Here is an 11274-nt window from a genome sequence, read left to right as displayed (position 1 = left end):
TATATTCGCTGATGAGGGTAATATCATTACATGTGTCGTGTCGCGTATAGTGAATCCAATTATTATGTGTCAATATGGGACGGGTGAAAAATTTTCATATTAAATGAGTTTTTTTTTTAAGTTCCCGGAAGGTTTTCATGAGTTTAGCATTTATGCGGCTTATTTGTTTTAGTCATGGGACAATTCTAATGAATACTTGGAGTTAATTTTTGTAATGTTTTTAATGGAAATTTATGCAAGTTTTTTGGGAGTTTTTTGTTTATTTTTGATTATTGTAATTTTGTTCTAATTTTGTTAAGGTTAGTGTAGAGACAGTACAACGTTTACGTGATGTGATGAGTAACAGAGTCAGATGAGAGGCCTTTCGTAATAACCTAGGCTCCAAGTCGGAGCATGGTTCCAGTAAGTACATAAGTAAGTAACAACGTTTATGGAATTTTTATGATTAAATTATACTTCCTTTCTTACTTACTTCGATGACCGTACCGATCAACTTTGAGCCATGGCCGGCCTCAGATGTCGCCTAAAGCGTCATTGGATTTGAGAGCTGATTTCTTACAGCTACAATCGTGTGACCATTATATTGCATATCCTCAAATAGCATAAATTGATTAATCGATCCAAAATCTAGTACCATCCTGGTGAGATGCTGACATGACGCTAGATTCAAGTTACTGTCACATTGACCTTAGGCTACGGTAGTTAATCGGTGGACTTGTGGTATTTTTGTCCAAGGCATCTTTTAAGATCATTCCCAAGCAGCAATAGAATTCATATGAATTCTTAACACCTAAATACATATTACTACTTAATGATTGCTTGTGTCAATCGATAATTTATCCCAAAAATACATTTAAATAATTATTTAGGGTATATGGGACTATATAGCCATAATATATTTAAATAGGTATTTAAAATTCAATAACAAATCTACATAATAAAAAAAAAAACAAATAAATTGATTTCAAAACCATTAAAAAATCACATTCAATTTATTCAGAACCTCTATTTCCATAATAATTCATAATTGAAGTGAGAGAGAGAGTGAGAAAGAGACATTAAAAAAAGTTCAAATGAAATGTGAAAGCGAGAAAATGAAAATAAAAATAAATTAAAATTAATTATTGATATCAGTGATTGAATGACGCTTACAAAGATGATATTGATGGCGCAATTTCGCTAATTAAATCAGATAATGTATTTTAATTGATGTCGGATATGGTTGATTGATGACCCTCATACTCATGTATATTAAAAAAATATATTGACCTTTTATGTTGTGTCTATATTAAGTTATTGAACTAAATTTACTCTAAATTACATTATATATGGCAGTGGTGGGCAACCTGTGGGCTGTGGGACAGTAGTGTGGAAATGACATGAATCGTAGCCGGGGAGGGGTTCCGGCCTTTTTTTCGAATTTTTTTCCAAAACAATTATTTTTTAATTTTCGGAAATGTAGGGGGGGGGGGGGTTCATGGGGGGGGGGGGTCGTGCTCCAAATGCACCACCTCCCAGCCTCTGTCCCTACCATCTGCGGATCTGTTAAGCGAACCTTATTACCTAAGTGTCCACAAAACATTTAACATTGCCCACCACTGGATCTACAGCACATAATCTAGTTTGGTGGTAAATATGTGTTCAATGGTGGCAAATATTCATTCGATGGTGCTATAACATCTCTTATTAAATTTTCCTTTGGTGGCAAATATGCTGACGACAATCTTTCCGATTCCGATTCACTTGGGAAGTCAAATGGCTCTAAGCACAGGAACGAAATGGATGAAGCAAAAATTTATAACTTTTTTAACTTAATAAAAAGAAGAAAAAGTTTCTCTTACTATCGTAGCTGACTTGATATCCCTTCTTATCAGCTTTATAATAAATTTTTCTTTCCTTCCCATCAGGATCTATGGAATAGAAAGTATCAAGCAACTTGTGAAGCTTTACAAGCATATTTTATAATGCATTTTACTTACTTACCAATGTACTTGTAAAATCCAATTACAATATGAGCTCCATCAATTTCCTTTCTCTGTTGTTGACGCTCATGTCCGTCCTCTAATGTGAATCTTTATTTTTTTTGTGGATTAAATAAATTTTAGATGGTTTTAGAAATGAGGAGAGATGTGGATTTGAGATTGTCGTTTTGTCTTGGAATTGAAGGTGCCAATTTGAGGTGGGTAATGAAGTTTTGACTGAAGGTTGATCTAACGTGGGCCAATTGTAGGATTATCCGAGAATTCGGTCTCGGTTTGAATGAATTTTCGACATAAAAACCGAGTTCAGGATCGAAACCGAGACAACAATGGAGTTTTTCGAAGTCTCGGTTATTCTAAATTGTGAGACCTAAATCAAGACGTCTTAGGCTCGATCTCGGTCTCGATATAATGCAACCTTAGTCAATTCCTATGCATGAGACTCGATACAATGCAATAAATCTTATAGAACTGTTATTAAAATATTACTATTATTAGCTGCATTTTATTCTTAGTTCCTATTTAAGGATCTACTAGCTTTTTTAGCATAAGACAAAACCAACAGTCACGGCATCGTCAAGGTAATTCTTCGACTCAGTCAATACAGCAGCATAGCGGGGCCCTAGCGTATGGATGGTGCTAATCGAGAAGACTGTTTCAAGTCAGCCCACATCCTACACAAAGCCTCTATGAACTTAAAATTATGGATTTTCAGGATCCACATATCAACGCTGCTGATAAAAGATACCCTTGGCATGTTCACTTATGTCAGGGTTCAAATAATATTCCAATTAAAAGGCATTAATATGAAATTTTGGTTAGAATTCATCAGACACATGCATAAGAGTGGCTTTAGGAGGTATAACACCCCCAAGCACCCCTAGGTAGTCCCTAAACACCCTTTTCCTTCCTTTTCATAACCGATTTCACAACATCCATCCTTCAAGAAATGGCTATGCTCCAAGAACACGTATAGAATGCTTAGTTGATTGGATTGCAATATAAAGTAAAGTCTACGTAGCTAAATAGACTTTCTAACTTATCCAAAACTCCTGTCACTAACTAGAACCATTTAAAAAAGAAAATTCTCCATCTTCCTCATCTAATAAGTGACTAAATAGCAAAAAAAGTGTTTTCAATATAATTTCCAGTGCAATGACTTACTTGTAATCAAATTCAGCTCCATTGATTTGATTATTAATGCCTTGTATCTCAACATCATCATTTTGAGGCGATGGTGCACAGTGAACGTAAATGATTATGAGTGATAATATTGGTATGATGAGCTTCGACATCATTTATCGATTATTTTTATGACTTAAAAATGCCTTTGATGCTCTTATGCAAAAAAATAAAAGTTCTTGTCTATGTCTGACGCTCTCAGCGATTATCTATGTAATGATATCGATTTAAGTATAATCAATGCATTTTATGTTATTTATATATATGCAAAATACCTTCTATCTAATCGGTGATGTGCTTCATGTTCTTCAATTAATTTCATTATTATTATTATTATTATTATTATTATTATTCTATACATCCATAGCTGTATCGCTAGTGTGTCAAATTGTTGTGGGTGAAACTGATTGATTGAACATCACGGATGTATGTTTAGATCAAGTGTGAAGCGAACAAAAATATAGAATTAATGGGAAAAACAAACAAATAAACATGGCAATAAGAAATAAAAAATATATAAAATTATGCAAATGAGGAAATAAACTTAATAAAGCATTGAGAATTTTAAATTAAAAATTGTTTCATCTTCGAGCTCATCATGTAATGTGATTGTGAAATTATTGCTGTATTTTTTGATTTTTTATGATGAATTATGCTATTAAATTCCATAAAATGATGAGTATTAGCTAAAAACTAGAGTCTGAAGTCGACTTGAATTTTCCGTTTTCTCAAAATATCCGGAAATTCCGAAAAAAATATTTTCAGTTCTGAACTGGAACCCTGAAGGTACGGAATTTATATTAAATATTTATATATTTAATTAAATGAAAATGTTCAAAAATTCTCAAAAATTCCAATATTTGTATTCAACTTCTTGAAAACCGGAACATCTTGAAGCTTTGTTGGGACACAGCAGCATGGCTGAAAAGTACAGCAGCGGCAAAAATGCAGCAGATAATCGCCCTACCGTTGTATGATTTGGGTTGATTGTTCTTAGTAAGAGTGGCTTGGGTATGTTAAGTTGATTAATTATGGCGATGATTATTCGCTTTCCATCAATAGCCTGTCCACATTCTCGGCACTACGTTTTCATCAGACCCGAGAATGTACAAGTGCAGCATCAACAAATGTAAGATCTATAGTGGCTCTAGTACTACGGGTAACTAGTCCATAATAAAGGGTTTGCGTGTGAAAGAACGGCTGAATTGAACATGGACGTTTTTGGCTCTTCATATGGACTCGAGTCGACATTTCAATACAAAATCCGAGTCGACTTCGAGTTCTGCTAAAAGCGGAATTAAGGTTTAAGACCTTTGGTAGAATTTACTCTATCTAAATGCAGTGACTTAGCAATGTTTTGATGGATTTATTTCCGATAATTACTAAGATATCAAAAACAAGCTTAAGGTAGGTCAAAAAACTTCAAAGTCTACATTTGTGACAGTGATAAGAGATGGATAAAAAGTTGATAAAAAGTCTTAAAATTGTTTATGGATTTTTTTTGTAATCATTGGCTTTATAATCTGGTTTTGACTGGTTTGGCTCATGTGAAAATGACTTTTAATACTGAATACTAAGAAAAGATAAAATTTGAATCAGTTCCATAGGAGAAATTAAAGGTCATGATTCCCTCATAATTAAGCATTCTAAATCATTGTTAAGATTTGTCGATTTTTAGAATTTAAATCCAGTTAATCGAACTGAAATTCCTACGTTAGATTATCGCCGATACCAGGCCGGCGTAAGTCTGACATGGTACCGAATTAAAATCGAATCCGGAAAGTGACAAAGTCACACTGGAATAAGAAAATCATCATTTAAAGCATCTAGTGATAGTTTTAAGCTATCAAAACAGGTAATGCTTCAAAACTAAGCAATGTTGACATCTCACGTTCCGAACAGGCACCCATCTAGCCAGTCAGTCAGTGAGTCAAACAGCCATCCAATCAGCCATCGAGTCACCCAGCTAGCCATCCAACCAGTCACCCAACTAGCTGATCCAAATTTAATTATAAGCCTCAATTTTATCTTTGAGAGACGGGTGCTACGAGCGATTTATGGCCCTATGAAGGAAGGAGAAGAGTATAGGTCTAGACATAATAATGAACTTTATCTGTTATTCCAGGATGCAGATATAGTGACAGTACTTCGTGCGAATCGCTTGAGATGGGCAGGCCATATATACAGAAGGCCAAGTGACGCCCCAGTCCTTAAGGTAACTACTTCATACTTTGTTGATGGCAAGATGTCGCGAGGAAGACCGAAGAATTCCTGGATTGCATGTGTTGAAAAGGACGCTAGAGTCCTTAATATCCCGAACTGGCAGAAGGTTTCGAAGGATAGAGCTGTCTTCAGACATTCCCTACGCGCGGCAATGGGCCCTCGTGCGCCCCAGTCAAGGAAGTAAGTAAGTAAGTAATTTTATCTAAAAATTCACTATAAACTCTGCTGTAAAATTCCAACAAAATCTTTAATTTACAGCCAATTGACTTTTTAAATTCCCAACCATCAATAAGCATTAAATATCTGTTTATTTTGTCATATGACAACAATTTTACAGCTGTCGAATAGAGCATAACATAACATAACATTGCATAGTGCAAAAAAAAAATCTTCAAAGCTAATTTTTTATCGTTCAGCAATAATCTTGGATTTCACAATAGTAGCTTAATTGAATTAAAGTCACACAGCTATTTGGATACAACATTCGAATAGTGAATGCTTAACTGTCTGGAAAAAATTTCACGCATTTTTTTTTGTGTTGTTTCAAAGCCATAAAAGAAGATCACGTTTGTACTGCATATGGAATAGTTGTTCCAATTTTGGTTTGGGATTTGTTACATTTTTTTATTTTGTGTATGGCTGTTTAGGTATTGAAAAAATGCTCGATTCGAGAAATATGTTTTATTGCAAAAAAAAACTAGAATTTTATTGAATAGGAAATAATTGAAAGTTCGTGAAAGAATTTGGAGCTAGTTTGTGAGAAAAATGGTGGAATTTGTAGCAATTTAGATTGAATTAAGCTTATGTAACTGAACATATTTGATGAAATAAAAAAGCTGAATTATTTGTGCTTAGTTGAGAATTTGTAATTGAAATCCATAAGGCAGCATCTGGGTATTATTAGATGTTGTCTAACCTGGCAGACAAACAGCATGCACTCAAGAGTAGAGTAAGCTGAAAGAAATGCTTGCTAGCATGCTTAACTAGCCTATTTAGCCCTGGTAAACCAAAAAGACCGCTTATAGGCACTGTAGTGGCATTTCTGTATCATGAATGAGCATTTTGCCTGTTAGATTAGGAAAATAAGCTACCTAAAGCAGTGATGGGCAACATTTTTTTTTTCGCGGTACACCTTGATGGTAAGCCTCGATCAAAAATATCCACGGCATACAATTCATAGCATTTTAAAAAATTTGACGGTTCACAAGTGCAGCCGAGACACACAGGTTGTCCACCACTGATCAAAAGTATTAAATTTGTCAATTACAACTATTAGATTCACAGCGAAATTTTAGTCAATCTAGGAAGCATCTGAGGAGATTACTGAGTAGAACAAGCTGCAATTAGTCAAGTTGTATGTCGAAGTAATAAACTTGACATTCGTATAGCTTGCAGTGCAATGTCATGTCTATAACTAGACATATTGTCGACTAGTTGCAGCCTGTTCTACTTGGAATGGAACTTTAAAGCCAAGAACAAGTTCATGATATATAGAAGTGACCTAAAATTTCTTAATAAGCCACCATATTTCAAATTTGACCCTGAACAGTTCCCAGTGGACACAAATACGTTGAAGCAAATTGAAGACAAATTAATGTCCAATTTACGACTAGTTTAAATGTATTATGTCCACTCGGGTTGTAGTCACTAGGGCGTCACCATGTCATTGCGTGTCATGGCAATAGAAATGAATGCTCTGCCGGCAACATGACGGCTGTTTCTCGAATAGACAAGGAGCATGCTCATGAATATGCTGACAAAATTGAGGATTCTCTATTATATTGATAGATCATACTCATAAGCATACCTTTTTAAGTGAGTATGCTCATTATCTGCAAGGGTTTTCGGACCATCATTTTCCAATCAAGAACTGAAATTCGTCGAATCTTCTTGCTGTTCGAGTAACTTATAATTCTAAGATTATGACCTATTATGAGAAAACTCTGGAACCATTTGAAGACCCCCCATAAATAAAATCAATTACACCATCCAAATCATCATCATCAGCCTAAGTCTCATCAACACAACAAATAATCATTTCAATGTCAATCGATAAGACCCACGAGATAAGCATGCACAACAATTCGACAATCTCAAGTATTTTTAAGTTTTTGATACTTAACAGAGTCTAACTCAAAGCACATGCAATAATAATTACAGATATCCATAATACTTCAATTGAATAGCTTTATCTTAATTGCATAATTTATTTCAACTATGATTTTGAAGAGCTGTATAGCTAATAAAATCAAGGTTCCATTTCCTTCTTCTTCAACATCTTAATCGACAGAAAAACGTCTCATAAAATTTTATAATTAAATTAAATTATATTCAGTATGTGATGTAGTACATCATCAACATTAATATGAGCAAAAAAATACAATTTTTATTTTTTTCATGAATATTAAACAGCAATTTGCAATAATTTCATGTTATGTAACATGCTTGTTTGCCTGTATATCTCTCACTCACTCTCTGTTTCTCCTTAATTTCCATCCATAAGCACAAATATCAGCAATTGAAATAATTACAAGTCACAAAACCTTACTTGGTAAACAACTGCAAATTACATGTATCTAGTCATCAAAATGTAAAAATGACAGTCAGTGCATTAATGGCATATGCACACAAGTCAGTCATTCAATCATGTCTTTTAAATTTTTTTTTCATGTCTTGAAAGACGACCCACATTTTTCCGTATTTTTTATTTATTTTCTTCTTTCTTTCTTTCTGTTTCTTAGTCACACAATTAAAATCACATTAATATCTGTTATCACATAGAGTTTAACTGGATTTTTTAAAAGACTGCGGGGAGTGAGGAAATGCAGTTTGTCTGTTTTTGGTGTTGACAAATACTTTTTAGGTGCTTATTATCTTACTTACTCAATTACTTCGTTGGTTTTAGATAACAATTGTGATCAATGATCTGCTTTAGATGTCGCCCGAAGCTGAATCTATCTCTGGCTTCCATATGCCGGTGCTTAATGCCAAGTGCAATACTATCTCTATCGACAGCCTCCTTCCAAGAGTTCTTAGTTAGCAAACGTGATCTCGTGCCGCATTATCTTAGTGTTGCTTTATTATAAGTGTAACTTTATTATAATTATAAGGCTTTTTAGTCGGCGGCGGCTAGAAATCGGCTTAGCTAAGCGAAAAAGTTTAGCCGGCTAAAAAACGGCTTAGCTAAGTCGATTTTTTAGCCGCCGACTATAAGTGACTTCGATCTCTGGTAATTTTGGCACAACTAGCATTTGTTTAAAAGTAAAAGTTGAAATTTGCTGATTTTGGAGGTTCAAATGACAGCTGTGGTCATATGATGACTGTGTTTGTTCATGAACATGCAATTGGCTGTATTCATAGAAATTATATCAAGTAAGTTATCTACATGTTTACATTATTTATTTGCCATGTTTGCTTTTAACTCTTAATTGTGATTCCTGATATCTTATGACGTTGACTCACTGGAATTAGCAAATTTTGACAATTTTTGAATTCAACTTGATGGGCATGTTAGCTAAAATTGCTATGAATTTCATTAATTGCTGTAAAAAAAGATCCAAAAACGAGACAGTTAGTCTGGTTCCTAGGCTAGTCCTATCAGGGTAATTTCATGACATTTTGACAGTTTGTTATCAATGAAGCACTTCTTTAGCGACTATATTGTGCTGCTTTTGCAAGTAGGTATTAGATCAAATAGCACTAATTGGTTAATAGATCAAAAATGCACCTCAGGCCTACGTGACTCTGACTTAATGTCGTATTCGCTTTAAATCTGGCACCTATTCAGAGTCACTCCAGACTGATGCCATATTTTGGATTTATTAACCGAGTTATGCTATTTGGGTATACTCCAACTTTAAGACTTAATATTTCTCTTCAAATTGCAACAATCCAGTTAAAGAAATCCATTAAAAATCTTAGCAAACTCTGAAATTTCTCTCAAAATCTCAGTTAATTTGCAGTTCATTTCAAAAGTGCGTCACAAAAAGAATCATCAGCAAAAAAAGTTCATCATCACCTCAACATGCTTCAAGCTCGTCAACATACCATTTCATTTATAATTTCTTTTGACTATTGCGACTGACATCACCCGTATTTATTTATTTACTCATTGGTTTAAAATGGATATTTTTCTAGAAATAATAAAAAAATGTCAAGATTTGAGGGGATTTTAATTCCATTCGAAATATTTACGGTAAGTAAGTAAATATGCTAACCGGGGGGAACATTAATACCTGAAAAAATTATAAAAAAAGAGACAATTTTTTTACAACTTTCTCAATTAATCATAATTTCATGCTTTCCCTTAATTCCCTCAAAAAATACGAATGAGAATAACCAAAATACACCGAAAATGGATTAAATATTTTTATATAGAACGCTTCATTTATCTCCAAGCCAGTTTTTTATTTTCTTGTGTAATTCACCACTGTCTGAAATGAAATTAATGTAAAAAAAAAAATGATTATAATCGTATCGTAAATCAAAGCGGAGCTCAGGCAAGCGGGCAAAAAGAGATTAAAATCAGATATTTTGTGTGGTTTTTCTTTGTTATTGAAATTTTTCCTTTTTTTCTTTTCATTCTTTTGCTTTTGTTTCTTTATCTATGGCTCTGTGGTTCCGCATAGATTTTTTTGATATCTGCTGTAATTTTTGAAGATTTGTGGAGATTTTTGTGGGGTTTTGAAGGATATTGTGGTTTCTTGTGTGTGGAAGAGATTAAAGGGTTGATTACAACAGAAATTCATTATATTTAGGCTGACTGTGAAAGGTTGAAGATTGCATGATTAAATTTGGAGCTTTTACAGGCTCATGGCTCACGCTGAGCGATACAAAGTAGGTAAAAGTATAGAATTCATGTGAAGTATGGATTTGCTATTGATTAGAAATGATGCATCTGTATTTATCGAGGTTGTTAGTATGATCAATCATGAGCCAAAGTCAAGCTCTCAGATGAAACAATCTGAAGCTAATCTTTCGATTTAGGTACAAACATAGCAAAATTAATAGAAGCAATATAGCATTATATAATCTTGAATAGTATAATCCAGTTAATTGAAACGGATTGAACCCAAAATTGGCATTAAGTCGATGTGACTCTTGCATGGTGTTGGATTTTAATTGAATCCGGCTAAAAGTTAGAGTTACGCCATCCTAGAATCTCGATCTTCGATTGATGATGATTAATTCTTTTTGATCAATTGTGATTCGTAGGGGGTCTAAGAGAATGATTTTCGATTGATTAACTAACCTCAACTGGAGTTTAAAATTGGACAATTTTAAATGCTAGCAGAATTTAGAAATCCAAGTTTAATACATGCCTTAAAAAAAGGTTAGAATTTTACTGCAGTAAGGCTCAATTAGACCAAATATGGTGCTGACAATATTTGTTGACATCAAGCAGTTATAAAACTGCACATTAAAAACCTTATACAAGGGACAATATCGAATTATTTTGAGCCGATTGAGACTAATATTGTTTATTATAGGTAATTGGCTTAATCATGGTAGTAAAGTAGATACGTTTATTTTTCCATATTTTAGTCTAGTTGAGCCTCAGCTCAAGCATCAACTCGATTTCACTCTTAAACTAGACACTTCAGACCTTAACATGCGCCAGACACAACTATGCGAAGTTACTTGCGTGCCAAGATACTCATTGACATGCTTCTTACGGTACCAATGAGGATGTTTACTAGGCATCGTAAGATGCTTATTGAGCATATTCTTGTATTTTAGTGAGAGACTTAGCTAGAATCAGCTCAGATTGATATGAGCCAAGGTTCCATAAGAGCCATCATTGCCACGGTTCCATCATTGCCACGGTACGAATACTTACTTACTGGAACCATGCTCCGACTTAGAGCCTAGGTTGCTACAAAAGGCCTTC

General features: G+C 34.1%; 1 protein-coding gene across 1 annotated transcript; it reads right to left on the bottom strand.

Moving 5' to 3' along the window:
- Nucleotides 1-1533: 1533 nt before the first annotated feature.
- Nucleotides 1534-3352, bottom strand: LOC139087084 (larval cuticle protein III/IV-like). The gene is made up of 4 exons (XM_070635777.1): nucleotides 3144-3352; nucleotides 1984-2072; nucleotides 1842-1910; nucleotides 1534-1761 (listed from the first exon to the last, which is right to left on the bottom strand). The coding sequence occupies exons 1-4, from the start codon at nucleotides 3275-3277 to the stop codon at nucleotides 1619-1621; spliced, it is 435 nt and encodes a 144-aa protein (XP_070491878.1). The 5' UTR covers nucleotides 3278-3352; the 3' UTR covers nucleotides 1534-1618.
- Nucleotides 3353-11274: the final 7922 nt, after the last annotated feature.

Source organism: Chironomus tepperi, unplaced genomic scaffold (genome assembly GCF_022539635.2).
Source record: "Chironomus tepperi strain 1889 unplaced genomic scaffold, CSIRO-AGI_Ctep_v1 contig_95, whole genome shotgun sequence".
NCBI classification, from domain to species: Eukaryota; Metazoa; Arthropoda; class Insecta; order Diptera; family Chironomidae; genus Chironomus; species Chironomus tepperi.
This window is presented reverse-complemented; position numbering and strand designations above follow the sequence as displayed.

Bases quoted from the DNA above. Each gene is read 5' to 3' on its own strand.
- LOC139087084 (XM_070635777.1), bottom strand. From the start codon at position 3,277: ATGATGTCGAAGCTCATCATACCAATATTATCACTCATAATCATTTAC. The intron at 2,073-3,143 runs GTAAGTCATTGC...AAAAAAATAAAG, and splicing joins GGAGCTGAATTTGATTACAA to ATTCACATTAGAGGACGGAC. The intron at 1,911-1,983 runs GTAAGTAAGTAA...TCTATTCCATAG, and splicing joins TGGATTTTACAAGTACATTG to ATCCTGATGGGAAGGAAAGA.